Source organism: Eucyclogobius newberryi, unplaced genomic scaffold (assembly GCF_026437365.1).
Source record: "Eucyclogobius newberryi isolate DKJ021-1_F unplaced genomic scaffold, fEucNew1.0.hap1 SCAF_17, whole genome shotgun sequence".
NCBI classification, from domain to species: Eukaryota; Metazoa; Chordata; class Actinopteri; order Gobiiformes; family Gobiidae; genus Eucyclogobius; species Eucyclogobius newberryi.
This window is the reverse complement of record NW_027315801.1, coordinates 4389984-4409172: the sequence shown is the minus strand read 5'-3', so window position 1 is coordinate 4409172 and position 19189 is coordinate 4389984. Positions and strand designations below refer to the sequence as shown.

Below are 19189 nucleotides of genomic sequence, written 5' to 3'. Positions count from 1 at the left end.
TGCAAATCTAAATAGTACAAATACACCAAAGTTGCATGAAAAGAGGTAATTTTTTTCCACCACAAATGAGCTATTTTATTAATAGTGCCAATCAAGCAATAATTACCATCTTGTATGTACTCTACTCTATAGGCCTTTATCCCTTTGTCTTATGCAGTATTACAGTAGTTATGGCTGTTCTTTTTGTTCTTTCGTCTTTGTCTTTAGAAAATAATAAGGCCACATGACTTTATCCACCCAAATAATACTAACCATGATATCTTGCTTTATTGTGATGATGTATTATATAGTAAGTCTCGACCTCATTCAATACTCGGGCTATAAGATGAATTAACTTTACCAGGACTTACCTTTTCATCACTTCTGTCTGCAATACCCAGAGTGGAAAAGTATTCATGCTTCTCTAAACTATACAATACATAGTACAAAATGTTTCATGATGATTATTAATGTCACTAAAACCAACTGCATCTTTACTTTTCTGACCTGAAACTAAAATATGTTTTATAAATATTCAATTGCTCATGGGAAAAGATTGAGTCTAGATTCTCAATGTTAAATGTATTGAATTGACTGTTAATATGACAAATACTCGTCATTCACCATTACCATGGTTATAAAGGTAAAAGATGCAGTAAATTCAGGATGTTTCCATAAGTGCTCTGAGTTTGGTGTCAATACACAAAATAATTAAATAAAAATAAGTAACGGATGTAGTAAAAGTGTTGTTAGTGTAGTTCCTCTACTACCCATAATTCTGAACTGTTGATAGGTTGATAATTATGCTCTAGATGCTGTTTATCTTATTGTTTTAGTCTCTTGACGTTTGTCTGGACCTGGAGCACCACAAAGGTCCTGGAGCACCACAAAGGTCCTGGTGGATGTCTGGCACAGCGTCCCAGGCCGAGTGGGAAGAGAACTCTAGAGTGAACACAGTGTAAAGCACAGTGGACTGTAGCACACACATTTATGAGAAAAACATGCTAAATCTCACTTTCCTGGGTAAATAACGGTCCAAATCAAATTAAATGTTGGTATTTCCTCATAATTTAGGCTTATAGGCCTATGACTAAAACAATGAATAAACAATATAATTTTCAAATAAAGCCTGCATCCATGCAAAATGGCCTTTGAACAGATTTATGAACAAGTGTATTTAATACAATGCAGGAATCGACATTACTGCAATAAAAGAGGTAAAATAAGAAAGATTTAATGATGGTGATGACTAAGGATCTATTTTCAACAACAGGCCTGTGTCTCCGGAAATGCAATAGTGGGGACAATACAGGGGGCAATACAGGGGGCATTGGTTTATTATTACTGACTAACTATCTAACTTTCTGTTGGTTCAATCAACAACTCATCGAGGCATCTGCTGTTGTGACTTTGGGTGTTACACAAACGTTATAAACAAAATCCATGTGCAAAACTACAGAACTGTATTGCACTCTGATGACTCAGAAATTTCAATGGTCAAATGTTCTCACTCTGAACAGTTTTAAGGTTAGTCTTTATTGTCCCTGTAGGGTCATTTGTAATTTTGCATTCGACCCATGTTTCATCCAGTGCAGGGCTTCCTGTCAGAAGCAGTGGGCATGGCAGGGGCCCATCTCTAGAACTAGGTTTGGTCAGGACCACCTTAGCCAGAGGATGTTACTTTTTCCTATTAAGCTTGTTTTGGGTTGAAACTGGAGCCCAAAGGAAACCCATCCTGAGAAGGACAGAAGAACCATGTACACTCCACTCAGAAGGACGAAGCGTCCCAGGACTTGAACCCAAACCTTCTGGGTATCAGTGCTAACCACTCAGCCGCTGCTAAATATTATGCATATGCTTAACAATACTTGGACCTCCTGCAGAACATATAATAAACAATTACATTTGCTTTAGGGACTGATTTGACTGTTTATTGTTGTATGAGTATTGCTGTATGTGTATTTTTTGTGTTTTTATTGTTTTGTTCTGTGTTTTTTTGAAGCACTTTGTGACTTCTGTCTGTGAAAGGTGCTATACAAATAAAATGTACTTACTTACTAACTTACTTAATCAGGTTTAAACTAGTTTAAATAAAAAGGTGTCTGATGACAGCTCCTTTACCGTTACAAGATGGCGGCCGCATTGGCCACAGCGGCGGTGGTTATGACACTCTAGTGCGCGCCCCACTGCGCGTGCGCAACACAAAACCCCATATTTTTTTTGCTCGGAATCCGTAAAGAAAAAAACACTGAACAACTGTGAATTTGGGAGTACTTCTGTCTGCGCTGTTATGCTTCGTGGATTGATGTTGATACGAGTCACTTCACACGGGCAGAGACTGAGCTCCACCGGCAGAACCGCGCGCTCGGAGCATCCCGCAGCCCGGTCCGGGACACTCCACACTCAAGTAAATGTTGTGCCCACTCGGCTCGCCTCTGCTAGCTTAGCCTTAGCATGGAGAGGCGCAGGAAAACCGAGCGTTATTGCCCTTTGTTGTGCGTGTTTTCGCTCGGTTGCAGGACGCGCGTGCATTAAACTTTACAGCCAAACCGCCCGCGGACACGTCTGCTTCACGCGGGGGCGAGATCGTCCCGTGGAAATGGCTTTGTTGTGGTATTTTCGTTAGCCCGTCTGCTAAATTCTCCCGCGACTCCCAAACTTCGCATAAAAGCTGGGACGCGGCGGGCTGAAACGTCCCGCTAATGTCCACGGCAAAGTTTGCCCTTTTCCACAGATCCGACTGGACTTTTCACTCTTGTAGCTGCAGTCAAGAGGGAAAATGCAAGATTAATGTCTAATAAAAATAATTATAAATGCAAAACGGGTTAAACAAATTGCCTAGTTGTGTCTCGCTTAAAACAGTATTTCTTACATAGTTTGCAGGGTTTCCTCTTAATTAAATAATTCAGTGGCCTCTCATAAATTAATGTTCTCTCCCATAGTCTTAAAAACAAGCTGAACAAATCATTTGTATTACAAGTACAATTCTTTTTGCATCTTGAACTTCCATAATATAATGTTATAAAACAATTTAGAGATCAAATAGAGGCATTAAATGACACACTCCTCCAACAAACTGCAATAAATCAATGTACTCTGATAAGTATTGCCTTTAGTTTCAGCAGAATGTATGAGAAACGCTGAGTTTTTATGTTGTAAACTACAGAAAGCTGCACAAATCCAGGCCTTGCTCGGATGTTTGATTTAGCACAGAACTGCAGCCAAAATGAAACTCTCCGCCGCGTTTGCCTGGCTCACTAGTTGTTAAATAATCTTAAAATAATGCCACATGTGTTTAAAATGTGCACCGCGGCTTCATTTAGCGGTGGAAACGCTCGTGAGGCGGAGGCATTTGGCTCCGTGTGTCTTGTGCCGCTCCTGACAGCTGTCACGACAACACACTACAAAGTAAGCTAGCCGTTAGCTTAGCATGTAGCTTAGCACGTAGCTCGCCGCTCATTCTTTCACGCATTGTGGCGTTTGCGGAGTTCGTACTACACGCACGCGTCGCAGTGAACCGCGACGCGTGCACGCAGACGCGGTTTCGACGTGGTTTTGGCCCTAAAGTGAGTCTTTTAGTCGCTTGTTCGTGCGTGGTCGGGAGCTAACGTAAACACGCCGAGCACCGCGACGGGCCTTCCTCTCTTTCCCCCCCCCCTCCAACACACCCACTTAAAAGTAACCACCGCGTCCTTCTGAGCCGCTTTCCGTGCGCCACCGCGGCTTATGTCACGCGTGACCGGCAGAGGCACAAACGTATGCTTTTATTCGGAGCGGTTGCGGCACGGAACTGTGTGTGTGAAGTGTAAACGTTAGTTGTCCGCGGCGTGTCTTCTTGTCACATTACATAATCCTCCTCCTCCTCCTCCTCCTCCTCCACCTCCACCTCTGCTCGCAGGCGCCGTCTTCATGCACCGCTCCGGCCCCGGATCAGATGGGAATGAATAAATAAACCCGCCGGAGACATTTTTTTTTCTTCTTCCCCCGACCGGAGCGTTTCGTGCCCGACATCTGGGCATCGGTTTACTGTCGGTGTGTGCGCGCTTCAGAGCCAGCGGCATGTCGTACACACAGCGGAGACCGTAGCCACCAAGCAGGCTTCTTCTCAAAGATGACAAGGTAAATGACGCTCGCACTAACTCTCATGTTTGGAGTCATCAGGAGGTTCAAAATGACGGAATGGAGGCAAAATCATGTGGAGCAAATGCACGCTTTTCCCGTTATTTACTGACTCGAGATCTAAATGCTGAGGATTTTTGGGTTTCTTAAGAAAAAGTAAGCAGCGATTTTGATTTGCACTCAGTTTACTGCTTTAATACAGTGACTGGAAGATTTTTTTTTTTTAAATTTAAGTCTCAGAAAAAGTATAGATTGTGGTAAAGTGAGTGATGTGTATTTGTCCAGTAAAACTAAAATATCAGGAGTTTGCCTTCATAATAAATGGCAATTGTTTCTCTTATTTTCATATTAAGGACATACATCATGTAAAATGCACTCTGATACCACTCGCATGTTTCTGAGTAGTTTTCATTTGACAAAACCACCTTGAGTTTTCATAATTTGTGTTATTCTAATGTTAATCCCAGTTTATCCATTGAATTTATGTTCCGCTTCACATTGGGTCTATTCCAGAATCTAGAATGTTTTTGTTTGTAAACTTTTTAGAGGGTGTTTTCATAATCCTGAATATATTGTTTGTAGTGATTGGTTTCCACAACACCGGCCCATTCGCCCCGCCCACTTTTGCCTCTTTTTGCCACCGATCGGCACTTCAGTTGTCATGGCACTGTTGTCACGAAGTGGAGAACGATGCTTTAAAGTCGATTTGTGTAAAATGTCCAACACCAGCTTTGTTTGTTGTATAATTTGTGTAGAACTTGAGATTGTCAGCTCGGAAGGAGGAACACAGTTCTTGGAGTTCATGGAATGAGGTGAAAAGTGATGAAATATTTTGCTGTTGTACATACAATACAAATATAGTTCTTTTAGAGTAGACCCACAGTTTCTTTTATCAGTGTTTGTTTTGGTTAGATGTGTGACTCTAAATATTTAGTCTGGGTATTGCTTAGTACCTCACGATACAATACATACGTGTGCAGATACTCTTATGGTCGCTTGATACGATACGTGTCCTGATACGTGGATATCCCTTCAAACTGGTGTTGGTTAAAAAGACGTATAATTTTTGTAAACTTGCATAGAATAACAACATTTATTTTAATTTCCTTTTCACAAAGCCCTAAATATAAGAATTCAACTGTGTGAAAGAATCGTCTTTTCAGCTCAGCAAATATCTATTGTTTTTTATCTATTTAGTACCGATTGGTTTTATACTATTGGGATGTTTAAATTTGCAATATTACAATTAATTAAGCCAACCAAACAGCTGATAAAAGCTGTGACCATCTGTGGTGAGCGAATTCACATTTTGCTCTGGATGATACGAGAAAAGCTCAAACATCTGTATTAGATCGGCCATAAAGTTGCCAAGCTCCAGTTTTTGTGTTTTAATTTTACAGTTCATTCACTTTTTGTAGGGTACACGCAGCTATGTTTTTGCACATTTCTGATGGATTTAAAAATGTTAAGATTACTATATTATTCCCGTATCGGACTCTGGAGAATCAACATTTTGATTATCGTAATAGTTCTCTAGACCTTACAGACTCTAAAACACACACAAAAAGACTATTTATAATCATAACTGTTGCATTGTTTAATACAAAAAGTCAAAAATAATATTTCCATTACCAATACACTTACTTTGGGAATATTCTCCATCTAAACGCCTTCAGTCACCATATTTCAACCTCTATTTAGTTTAGTATTTAGTGTATATTTACAAAGTCTGAATGAACAATATAAACCGTTGTTTGACTCTTTGACTGATGAAAACATTAATAGTTGACAAGTCAACCACTACTAAAATAATCGTTGGGTGCAGACCTAATCTTGTGTCACCCAATGTATGGAGTGACATGACATCATCGGTTTCTAAAAAAAAGCCTGTGTTTGTGTTTGTGTTTGCAGGGATCCTGTGCAAACCTCCCTCGTATCACATTGATTGGATCACAAATCTGATTTCCTGTCTCATCATTAACATTACATGCGATTGTAAACTTGCACGAGATGTAGAAATTGACTCGAGTTATTTTAGCATAAATATTTTAGTTGTTGTCACATTTGGCCATATCTCTTCTGTTGGCTTCATTCATAACAATATAAGGATTGTAACTTTGATTGCATTTTACAGGCTATAAAATGAAGTGTAAATAAACAGTTAAGTAAGTAAAACGATTGTATTTGTCAGGTGCTCGAAGGCCTTGTTGGTGAAATGATGGGAGGCAGTGAGACTGTCAGTGGGGACCAAGATGGGCGCCACACCACTGCTGTGCGCGTCCCCATCGGCTGGCAGCGCAGGGTGGAGGGCAGCCGGGTGCTCTACATCAGGTGAGGAGGAGTTGTGTGTGTGTCTGTGTGTTTAGACGTTTTGTGCTTCAAGATGAATTGTTGTGGGATTTAGATTTTCAAAAGACCATGTAACTAAAGCATGCCGATAGTTACAGGACAACACTAGTCACAACTGTAGCAGTGTTTGGTATCGAGCTTATTCCTTAGTGTCTGTATGGAGTTTTAGAGGGAGATTTTATAATAACACAAGAATATTTACATTTGTAGACTGTTTTCTGCCCACATTTTAAAAATTGGCACAAAATTAGCTTTGAAGTTTTGCTTCATTTTTTCCAAAACAAAAAACCTACAATTCTAAACATTTCCTATGACTCATTTGAAGGTGAAATGACAGTTGTACTGAAGAGTTCTTTACGCCACTTTCTCTCTCTCCCACAGTCCCAGTGGTACTTCCCTGTCCTGTTTGGACGAGGTGAAGACCTACTTGTTGTCTGATGGTACCTGCAAATGTGGCCTGGAGTGTCCACTCGTTCTCCACAAGGTAAACATGATTGTTGGCCTACACCTTTGCAACAACTAATTAGAACTTACAGTGAGGAAAAGTGAGTGTTTGAACACCCTGTGATTTTGCAAGTTCTCCCAATTAGAAATTATGGAGGGTCTGAAATGTTCCGGAAATCCCATTGTATGATTTAAAAAAAATGTTTGCATGTTATTGCTGCAAATAAGTATTTTAACATCTGGATGATTCAGAGGAATCATGGGAGAATGTCATGTCGTCAGATGAGACTAAAATAGATCAAAAACTCCACTCGCCGTGTTTGGAGGAAGAAGGATGAGTACCATCCCAAGAACACCATCCCGACTGTAAAGCATGGGGGAGGAAGCATCCTACTTTGGGGGTGCTTTTCCGCACAGGGGACAGGACGACTGCACTGTATTAAGGAGAGAATAAATGAATGTATTGTGAGATTTTGAAGATGGATTGTGGCTGGGTCTTTCAACGTGACAATGACCTGAAGCACACAGCCAGGAGAACCAGTGGCTCCATAAGACGTATATCAAGGTTCTCTTTAAGTCTCAGACCTAAAACAAATAGAAATCTTTAGAGGGAGCTCTGTGTTGCTCAGCGACAGCCCTGAAACCTGACAGATCTGTGTGGAGGAGTGGGCTTGTATCCCTGCTGCATTGTGTGCAAACCTGCTCAAGAACTACAGGAAACATTTGACCTCTGTAATTGTAAACAAAGGCTTCTGTAGCAAATATTAACACTGATTTTCTCAGGTGTTCAAAAACTCAGTTGCGCTTATAACATAAAAATAAATTATTTAAAAATCATACAATTTGATTTCAAGATTATTATTTTTTTAGATTCTGTCTCTGGAAATACACCTACGATGAACATTTCAGACCTTCCATAATGTTAAAGTGAGAGAGCTTAAAATCGCAGGGTGTTCAAATACTTCTTTTCCTCACTGAATATGTTGAATATACAGTATATTTGTTTGTGAAATAATAGAGTTCAACACATATGAACACTATTTTGATTTCCAGGTTTTTAACTTTGCATTGGGGGTGAAAGTGGAGCAGTGCAGCCACCCTGTGGGTAAAGTGGAACAGGACATGACCAAACTGTGTAACCACCGGAGGAAAGTGGTGGCCATGGCTGCCCTGTGCCGGAGCATGCAGGCCTCACAGCTGCCCTTCTCCTCCCTGCACCACCCAGGTGTGTTACTGCTGCTGTCCTCAGCTGAGCGCTCCATTCCAAATGTTATAACTAAGAGTTGTTGTAAAAATATTTTTGAATATGCTCAAATGAGTTAGTTGAGTCATTCGTGACAGGTATGACAATGCTAGGGCTCCGTTCACACGATTCAGTCTGTTCTCACCTTAGTTACGTCCATTGAACTACTCTAACAGATACTGCTACGTACTGCTGTGACTCACCGGCTCTCTGTCAACTGGACAGAAGTTTTAAGAGTGAAGATGGTTGGCCATTCATCCATGTAGCTTCTTCAGCTCCTTTGACCGAGTTCAGTTGTTTTTTTTTTGCTATTAGTGATTGGATTGTTTAAAAAAAAAAAAAAGGGTAAGGGGATGTAGTTTAAAGTCAACTGAATATATTTTGAATAGGTTCAGGAATCTTATTTTATAAAATTAATTCTTGGCCAATCTTACAAAAATGAATTGCAATTAAAACGGACCCTTTGTGATCCTGTCTGTCTTTCAGAGGTCCGCAGTGGTGTGGACAGCTCCCATCCAAAGAGGTCTCACAGGGAGCGAGGAGAAGACCACCACCCCAAACTGCACCCTGCTCTGGGCCGATCTCACAACACCTGTGTCAGCCCCCCATCACCGCACCGCTTCATCTTCCCCCAGAACGGCTCCTCTCCCGCTCTGCACAGCCACCACCCTTTAGACTCCACCCTCAGACGACTGCACCACCCGCCTCCCCTGCCTCCCTGTCCCGCGCCCAACCAGTCGCCCTTGGGCTACCGGTCTCCACGTGCACCCACCTGTCCGGGCCAGAGAACACCCAAGACCCCCGACGCGCCCGGATCTCCTCGCTTCCGCCCGCTCTCTTCTCCTCCTCCCTCCTCGTCTCCCTTGACTTTAGCTGGCGTCCGAGTACAGAGTCACCACCCGCACGGCTCTCCTCTGTCCAGCCCCAGCTCTCACACGTGTGCGTCTCCTCAGCGGCGCTCAAGACACCCCTCCCCTGCCTCAGAGCACGGAGAGGCGGGCGGAAGGAGGAAGTCCTCGTCCTCCTCGTCCTCCTCTCCTCACTCGCCTCTCCCCTGTCCCTCTCCCAACACAAACACACACTTCCCCAAGTACAAACTGGAAGACATTTTGGAGCAGTTCAAACACTCAGGCAGTGCTAATAACCACCACCTCCCCTTCCCCATCAGCCCGTCTCTCCTTAGCAGCCAAAGCCACCAGCCTCTGCCCCAGAAGTCGCCGCACTCTCGCGCCCCCTGCCCCACTGCATATGGACTGAGCTCGTCTGGGCCCTCAAACTCACACATGTCCTTTGTGAGCAGCCACAGTCACAACAGACCACTTCAGTCTTCGTTCCCCGCCAGCAGCTTGCTCTCTGCGGCGGCCAAAGCCCAGCTGGTCAGTCAGATAACCCAGGGACAAGCAGCCGGCGTGGGCAACGCCTCTGGGAGCATTGACCCTTCTCTAGAAGTTTTGAAAGAGGCGCAGCAGCCACAGCAGCACAAGTCCAAGGTAACAAACAGCACTTTACACAACAGCCACGCTCCTCCCTCCTCCACGGCCTGCCCCGGGCCTCCTTACCCGTCTCTCCTTCACCCCTCCCACCCTCTGGCACAGCCTCACAGCGAGCGTGGAGCCTCTCACAGGAAGAGGCAGAGGAGATCTCCAACAGTTCTCAGCGTGGTGCGAGGCGCTCAGCAGCTGGTGAACGGGCCCAGGAACGCTCCAGCAGAGCCCTGTGCCACCGCCATCAACCTGTCAACTCCTCGCATCTCCTCTACCTCAGCACTCCTCAACCACCACCTCCCGCTAGAGAAGCAGCTTCGGCTGCCCACACCGCGCCTCTCAGCCCTCTCCAGGGCAAGAGGACAAACTGAGGCGCTGGACTTCACTACAGGTTCTCCTCTGGCCCTCGAGCCTCCAACGCAACCCTTATCTGCACTGCTCCACCTGCTCAGTGTCCAGAATGCACAGAATGCTTCTGCATCTGCTGACGCCAGTGGAGAGACGAACAGACAAATGAACAAACCCTCTTTCTTTCCCAGCACTTACACAAAACAGACCAGCGACACTAACCCAGGCTTCTCCCCTGCGCCGCCATTTGATTCCCAGCTCATGCTCTCAGAGTCCAGTCCATCACACAGACTCTCTCCCATAGTGCAATCCAAAAGCTGCCCTTCCCCCACGACATCATCAACTCACACCTTTTCCCAGACTGCTTTGCAGGAGTCGTCACCTCACAGCTTTGTAGCATCGAGCATCAGCTCCGCACCCTCAGACATGAGCCACTGTCATAGCAGCGGTCCAACGCCAGGCTCTCCCAAACCTCTAGACCTGAGCACCCACGTGCTGGCCCTGCTTGCCCAGGCCCAGGGTGACACACCCCAAACTCCACACATTATGTCTTCCCAAGAAAACCACTGCACAGGTAAGAAAGAACTCACTGTTTGCATTGGATCGTTGTGTGGAGACCTTTAGGCCATAAATTGTTTGTCTTCCAGGTTCAGAGGAGCCTGTCTGCTTGGACCCAAAGGAGTCACCAGTGACCAAGCCCACAGCCTGCACCAGCCCCCTATCCTCCGCCCCCGCCCTGGCACAGAGCGGCAGCAGTCCTCACATGGCCTCAGCTGTGGGCGAGCCGTCACCTCTGGCTGAGGCGTTTCCATTCATGAACCAGGAGCAGCTCCTGCAGTTGCTCTCCAGTGGCAGCCTGCCCTCTCTCCTGGACCCTGCAGTCTTAGCCTCTCTCCCCCTGGGAGGTCTGTGGCTGGGTGGACAGCAGGGACCTCCCTCACACACCCCTCCACAAGGCCTGAGCAGCCTCTCAGAGCAATCAGAGCAGTTACTACTCCAGCCTCAGTCCCACGGCCCACAGGACCAACACAAGCAGATGAACCCTCTGTTCCCTCTGCTGCCCCTGCTCAGCGCTGCTCAGGGGGAGCTGCCCTTGAACCTCTTAGGCCTCATCAACCCCATCCCACCAGCCTCTAGCCCCGGCTCCGTCCCAGGACAGGACGGGGACTTGGGACTGTGTGAGAAGCCTGGGCTGCAGGCACTGCTCATGGCCTCGCTGTTGCTGGGACAGCACCAGTCTCCTCTGTTACCTCTGTCAAGTCTGGGCCAGGTGAGTCTGGAGGTGCCTCTCCAGCAGCCTGCTCTGGACACTCTTTCTCTGGATAAAGCCCCTGGTCTCATGGACCCCTCTACTCTATCTGGGTCCGGCCTCCTGGAGCTTCCCCAGGGTCTGCTGCCTCTCTCAGCTGGATCCGAGGGCCAGCTGCTCCTCCCTTCCCCCACCACCTTCCTGCCTCTTCCCGCACTCCTCTCTGCTGCCCTGAGCTCCGCCGAGCTCCACCCGCCTCCCAACCCTCAGTTAGGCCCTGCACAACAAACCCAACAAACCCCGCCTCAGGTAGGAGCCGCACGCTGCACGCTGTCTAGTCTACTTTAGAATAACTTAAACTTATGCTTTGACGTCTTAAAACGTCTATAAACTGGAGTAACGGAAGACACTTTATTTTATACGATTTATTTTTCTTCTCTGGTCTTTAACCCATTGCTGCCTGGTCATGTTTCTGTTGGAGGCAGTGACATGACTGAAACTGATCAGGTCAAAGCCACATTTCAACTGGCCCTGGTCTCCCAGACCTTATCGCACTTTGAAATTGTTTTGTTGTGTGTTTCGATGCTCAGATCCTGGCTCACAGAGTTCTGTTACGTGAGCAACTGACGGTACCCAAACATAATTCATGTTTTCTTAATAAATAAAACCTAAATTGTACCTGAATTATACTTTTCAATATTGGCAATTTTTGCTTTATCCTCAGGCTTTTGTTTATTTAAGTCGGGTTTTTAAAGTACAGTATTTTCCGGACTATAAGTCGCACCGGAGTATAAGTCGCACCAGCCAAAAAAAATGCATAATCGAGAAGGAAAATATCATATAAGTCGCTCTGGAGTACAAGTATATACCTTGAAAAAAACGGAAAAAAGGTGTGACTTATAGTCGAAAAATACATTATTTTTACGTAATGCACTGGTTTATGTTGGATGCACTATGCATTTCAGAAATATAATATTTTGGGTCTTGACGTGAGTGCCATGCATCAATAAACATTTAAGGCTGACGTTAACGTGCAATAGCTGTAACGTACATAGTCTGTCAGCTCAACCATGACAGCTCTGTCATTGTACTATCTGGAGACGCCTCCCTCTCTGAGAGCCAGATTGATTAGTAGAGTAATCAAACTGCTCGTGCTCGGCTCTATTTTCAGAACATGAACTTCACGTTTTTTTAAATTCTCAATACTAGCTTAGCTCTCAGCTCGTGCCGCTCTCCCACCCTCCCCCACTTTCTAGTCAGGTTTCTATCCAGGAAGTAAAGCAGAAGAACACTTTTTTTGCCTTCATGCACCAAAGAGAACTGGCCATAGACACCAATGTAATGCACAGTTTCAACACCTGGCCATAGGATAACAGCACGAATTTAACTCAAAATGATCATGTATATATCTCTACCCTGATTTCAGCCACGGTTTCAGACGTTTGCTGAAGATGTTGAAGTCAGTCTGTAGTTTCAAGTCCGTGAAGAGTGTTCCACAGGCTGCGACCTCTGAAAGAAAAACTGGACTGTCCAAAAGATGTTCTGAACTTTGGAACTGGTGTTAGGTCTGAGAGAGCCCTAATGTCTGACCACCACCAAGTGTGTAAAGTGAAGGAATGATGCTTGTAAAGGTTTAACATCAATCTGGTCCATACTGTGATCTCCACAGCTCGATCTTGTGAACGCTACTAGAGCCTTGTAAAACTGTGTGTTCACATTTTCAGCATGTGTGCTGCCTTCTTTCAAAGTAACCTCATCCATTTAAGATATTTTTCACTTTGATCCCTCGTGTGCTGCAGGCTGATGGTGTGGATGCCCTCATCCCTCTTTCTCTTCAGGGCAAAGACAACTCCATCCTCCAGCAGCTACTGCCCACTTTACTCAACACCGCCGTTTTAGGCAAGTGCACACGAGAGGCTCTCTCGCTGTTTCAGTGCCACAGTGTAAGCTGCATGTGTCAGCCTGTGACTCCACACTCATTCACACATGTGTTTGCAGGAGACCTCTCCAACATGGCAGGGCTCCAGAACCTGCTGGGCCTCGGGGCAGGGTCCATCCTCTTACCCCCAGTGCAGACCTCTGCTCTGGGCATGCCTCTGCTGCAGAGCCCTGATGGAACCATCAACCTCTTGAACAACTTACAGGTTGGCCTCAGTCTCATTCATCCTTCTTCCTTCAACAATTCTGTTGTTTCTCTGATGAGTCACATGTGACCTTCAGCTCAGCATTGCCACATCTTCAGAGGAAGAAAAGCCGGTCTCTATTGAAACACAAAGCCCCGCACCACAGGGAGACATTCCAGCCAATCAGATGGCCCCTGACGTCCAGACTCCTGAGGCCCTCCCTCCTGTTCCTGAGACCCCTGTGGCCCCAGCCAAAGCAGTGGCGCCCAAGCCTGTGATCGACCCCTACACCTCCTTCATGGACACTATTTACACCTCTTTCCTGCAGGTCAGTGCAAGAGAGCAGGAGGAAGGGGCCCGCTCAGGGCTGTCTGACCCCACCTCACCCTTCTGTGCCTTACCTCCGGTGTCCTTTCCTCTGGAGACCTTGTCCCCCCCAGCGCCCCTGCCTCAGGCAAGTGCTCCTGTGGCCCTGAGCCCACGCAGGGCCTGCTCTTTGCGAAACCCAGACTTGTCCCGCCTCAGCCTGGAGGCGGCTGCACACTCTCCCGCTCAGGGCACACCCAGGCCCACGGAGGACGGGCCCGTGTCTCTGCTGCACAGGAAAAGCATGCCCATCTACCTGGAGGAGGCCCAGACAGACTGCACCAGGCCTGCAGCCGTGTGCCCCTACACGGACTCAGCAGAGAGGAAGAGGCTGCTGCCTCCTGCAGGATACCTCAGTCCTGGAGACGGCTGCAGGCAGGACGCGCCTGGGACCATGCTGCTGGACCAACACTCAAGTGTAAGACCTCTCTCCTGTTTGCCTTCACTGCAGCACATAGTCCACTACACTGTCTACATATGTGCCTTTATCCCACCTTCAACCAGAGATACAGACACACAGACCCACAGACACACGTACACACAGCAGCACATGCCAGTGCCGCCCCTCCCTCAGGTGCTCCGAGGGGCACCACCAGCCAGACTAAACAAGTTCAAAGGATATGGGGGGGCACCACTGAGCAATTCTGCTTAAGGAACCCAATTGACTACTCCTGGCACACCCATTCTTGACATAAACATCTTTTGGTAGAGCTGTCGGATCCACTGACCCACAGGTTAATACTGCCGTTGTGTCATTAGGCAATACACCCAACCCGCCTCACCCCCAGTGTCTGCTTACAACTAGTGTGTGAATGGTCCCTTGATGTAAAGTGTTTTAAGTGCCTTGAATATACAAAAGGGCTAATTAGATGTGACCATATTTACGCACACACACGTGCACGCGGAGCTTGATAACAGAAGATAACTCTTGTCTACACTCTTGTCTTTTGTTTTGTTCAAATAAGAGTTGTTATAATCACTGTTGAACCTCAAGATTGTGAGCAGGCTGACAGAATGAATCAAAAACATTAGAACATGCTCATGTCGTGTGCGTGTGTTGCAGGATGCAGTTGGAGGTTTGGGTGAAGCCAGACGGGGAAGGAAGCGCAAACAACTGTAAGCAGCTGCATGTTTTCATGTAAACACTTTTGTCCACACGACTAACCTGCTCTTCTTTGTGCCTCAGCCTTCAGAACGTGTTGGAGGATTTCAGAGAGCTGGACACTGCTGCTCTGGACGAATCGGAGGCCACGGTGAGAACGCCATCAGTGACTCACAGGGGCCGTCTCTAAGCAACTGCTCATTACAAGACCTGATCAGTGTTGTTGAATTCATAACATTAGTTGGATATATTCCTCCTCAAAAACATCTGGTGAAATTTATTTTAATTTAGGTTTGATGTCATAATATTTTGGCTTTGTTTGAAGAAGACTTATGTAGGGCCGTTGTGGTGAATTAGTAATTTAATGTGTGTTTACTCAGTTGGTTGCATTACATGTTTCCAGTATATGTTGTGTTGCCATAGGTCCATAATAATGCGTTTAAACAAGAGTTACGTATGTAACTATAGTTCTATGACTCAGCAGTTTGTGTCAGTTTGTGTGTTAGTCTTATGAAGTGCTGGGTAAAACTGAATGTGGTTTTAGAAACCTGTAACGCTCGTACATCCATGTTAAACCCATCTGATTGAGGCTCGGGCGAGCCTGACAGCTTTAGCTGTTAGCGTTAGTTCCATTTTTAAAAGTGCAGAGGCTCCTTTTCCTCTTTCACCAGTATCCTCTGTCATATATTCTCCACAGCAAATGCACTGACAAATTAGTCGATTGTTTTACAGTAACAGCACATTATTGCAGTGTTGTCCTAGACATATGCCTCAAGAACTGAATACTGAACTTCAAAACTAGATCATTATTTTTCATTCTGTTCATTGTAAGCAGCAATATTGATATTGAATATAGTTATAGAAACGGGTCCATATACTTCCTGTTCAAAACATGGATCTATTTAATTATCTGGATAAGACACTCTGTCCGGGAGCAAGGTTGATTTAGTGGCAGCTCAGTGGTACTGCACCTCTGGGGCCAGAAGTACTAAGTACAGTTTGTAATCAAACTGCTCGTGCTCAGCTCTCTAGTTTCACAATATGAGCTTTACATTTATTTAAATTCTAAATTTATGTTTAGCCTAGCTTCGCTCTTAGCTCAACAATGGCATATTTACATTTCCTTACTCTGATTTTGCAGACGGCTCTGCTGAAGTCCGACAGATCGGTCCGAGGTCGCAGGAGGCGAGGCACCAGGTCCCAGAGGCAGTGATTGGTCCATCCACCTCCTTTTCCCCGCCCACTTCTCCTCCACATTCACCACTTTTGAACTGCACTAGTAAACTGTGTCATGCCAGCCGCTGTCACCGCAACCACTTTGAGCCAGAAGACATTAGATAGGCATTTTAGTCTGACACGGTGTTGAAAAGAAAAGGATAAGTTCTCAGGCGCAGTGGAGCGATGGCTCGTGGTTGCAGGTCAGCTGGGTTTTGGTTGGTGTTAGAGATGTACGCAAGAGGATCGCTGCCCACACTAGAAGAGAATGTAGGAGTTCAAGTCAATTAGTATTATATAATATCTGTTTACTAATACAACATCAAATGGCATAAATTACATTCTAATTAAATCTTTTTCATGATTATGTTTTCTCCAGGACCGTTGGCAAACAAGCTAGCTTAGCCACAATGGAGAATCCTTTCATTTGAGCAAAACAAAAGCACATTCATCCTGTAATTCTGCCAGTCGAAATGTTGAGGGTCCGTCAGTCAGCGTTATTTTTTACCTTTTTTATGGATTCAGGAAAAAGGAGTAATTATTCAGGTCAAATGCGTAATAAACGGTGAAAACGTTCTACACCAGTGTCTCCGTAACTGTCCTAAAGGTCGTTCTGTCGGCAGCGATTCCCTTGTGTTGTTGCGTTGTATCAAAACCAGTACTGTTTTAGTTGTGTTACTGTGAGTTTAGGACGGCGCCCCGTTGACCTGAGCGAGGCCCGTCAAGCGTGTGACGTCACATGTCGGGGAAGAACACAAAACGCACACGCGGCGCCGGAACCAAGGAGCCGCGCCCAGGTGCCACTGCGACTTCACTTGTACTGTTAAAAAAAAAAAAAAAAGAAAATAAGGTTTACATCATGAAAACAGTTACTCCATTTAGGTTTTTTTGTTTTGTTTTTCTTCACTAATTATTTAATCGTCTGAGAAAAACGGTGTGTAATCACGTCACGACTGTTTTCAGGACATCTTGGTGCAGAGTGTGGTTGGTAATTCACCCCGTTGTGGTGGTGGCTCGTTTAAAGGTGCACTGTGTAACTTTTCTGGCACTGTGTAACTTTTCTGGCGGGGATCGTCCACTCTTATCACGCTGAAAACCTTATTGCGTTGCCCGGAAGGTTCCACAGTATTCCTCGTTCAATTACAGGCTTAAAAAAAAAAAAAAAACGACCTCAATAAATCATGTACTGGCCATAAGCAATAACGTTTCCATGGCAACGAGCAGGCGGTGGCAGGTGATATTGAACGATTTAGGAAATGGCTCTTATTGCAGTTTTTCTGACAAACGCCGTGATCAAATTTGATGATTATTTAATTGTAGGATTCTGTTCAAAGTGCACATTTTTAAATTCTGTATCGCATGTTTCACAGAGGTTGAAACAACGGCTGCTTTCGGTCATGTTTACGCTGCGTTCAAGTGCTCCTCGGGAGATGAGAAGTCACAGCTCCGACTTGTTTGCTTTTGATCTCGAAAACGTAGCCAGTTGCTATTCGCCTCCTTAAAAGCTAAACTTTATTTGTTTTGGAAAACTTCCTACTAGTCTTACTTAACCTTGCTAACTTTACATTGGTAATGAATTAAAAGTTAGTAGTTTTGGGTCTTTTTTTGTGCAAATCTGTTGCTATAACGATCTGGCCGACTGACATCAAACCCTTAAATGTTAGTTTAGTCAAAGGTTATTGACAAATGAACGGATTGACCTCAGTCTCCACAGCAGTGACGTCGGGCAGAAACTTTTGACCTACTTTCCGAAGACCACATGAACGCAGGATTTAGTCGCTTGTAGAGGAAATGAGGTTACTTAAATAATTGCGGTCTTTGCGATTTGTCGTTTGCCATCGTTCAGATTGCAATTTGGATTTGATTGCGATTCATGCGCGTTACAGCCAGAAGTGGCAGTCCTGGAAAAGTTACATGAAGAACCTTTTAAGCTGAGCAGTTTGAAGAGGCGGACAGGAGCTGTGATTAGTAACAAAATATTGGAGGGAAAAAAAGAACATTTTTGTGCTCAATGTCCCTGAATACAATGCTAATATTTGGTCATTTTAAGAACACTAAGGCAGTTATTTCAGTAAAGAAAAAGACAATATTTCCGAGCCGTTCCTCAGCCAACCACCTGAAAATGATTTAAACTAGTACTTGATAATCTACAGATGTGTGTTTTTCTATGGCGGTTACCAGGCAGTCGTCTTTGATGCTGTGAACATTTGTTTGTCCCTCTGGCGTGTCGTTCTGCACATCCACCTCAACCTGAATCCATGATCTACCTGTCCAAACCACTGCACATTTGGACTCGCCTTTTTCTCAACTTAATGTTCAGGCAGGTAAAAAAAAAAGTAATTGCTGAGGTCTCTAATGATGAATGAATCATTTTGTTTGTCGTTATACATGCAAGTTGTACAACAGAGTTATGCAGATCAAACGAGTAGTGAGAGTATTTTGTCAGCCCGTAAAGGTAAACTGGGGTTTGAAGTCCATGTTTTTTAGTCCTAAATACTGACCATGAAGCGGTGCAAGACGGTCACGGGGAAAAACGCAGACTGTCCCTTTTAAAGTTGAGCTAAACCAGCTTTGGTCCAAATGAGCAGTGGGTGCAGCGTTGTGACCCTCACTGTCTGTAGTGTCGTGTGAATGATGCAGTGGCCGTAGAAGCACAGCCCATAGTTAGTCCTCCCTCTGACCCCTGACCCCACCCTCACTCCTGTATTTAAATCAATAGAGAGAAAAAGTGAAAAAGAAGGCAATTATGCAATTTCTACACTTTGAGATGTGTACATATGTACAGTTAATGTGTTTTATTTTGATTTTATATTGTTAGAGACAAACACAAAACAATGAATTGTGAATTTTCTGGGAAAAGTATTTTTCTCATTGACCCATTTCTTTCAATGTTTATGTTTCAAAAGAAAATTAAATTGTGGACTGTAACTTTCTTTTATATGGGAGTTTTCTTTTTTATTTAATATTAAAATATTTACAGAAAATAAATAATTGTCTGAAATGTCTCTGCAGGTAAGTATAGACCCTAATCTGTAATGAGGCGAACACATTTACTATGATTAACTGACATCAGACCTAAATTCTAATGGTTTGAAGCAAGAAAAAAAGAATATAGAATTTCCAGATTCGTAATGTCAATTACTTTGCTTTTGTCCTACAAAGAATGGA

The 19189-nt window shown here is 44.8% G+C and overlaps 1 protein-coding gene across 1 annotated transcript; it reads left to right on the top strand.

Annotated features, from left to right (window-relative positions):
• Positions 1 to 2183: 2183 nt before the first annotated feature.
• mbd6 (methyl-CpG binding domain protein 6) lies at positions 2184 to 18954 on the top strand. The gene is made up of 13 exons (XM_072448786.1): positions 2184 to 2386; positions 3878 to 4098; positions 6290 to 6429; positions 6829 to 6931; positions 7945 to 8116; positions 8621 to 10540; positions 10614 to 11524; positions 13015 to 13114; positions 13214 to 13359; positions 13436 to 14122; positions 14768 to 14820; positions 14891 to 14957; positions 15948 to 18954. The coding sequence occupies exons 3-13, from the start codon at positions 6314 to 6316 to the stop codon at positions 16017 to 16019; spliced, it is 4347 nt and encodes a 1448-aa protein (XP_072304887.1). The 5' UTR covers positions 2184 to 2386; positions 3878 to 4098; positions 6290 to 6313; the 3' UTR covers positions 16020 to 18954.
• Positions 18955 to 19189: the final 235 nt, after the last annotated feature.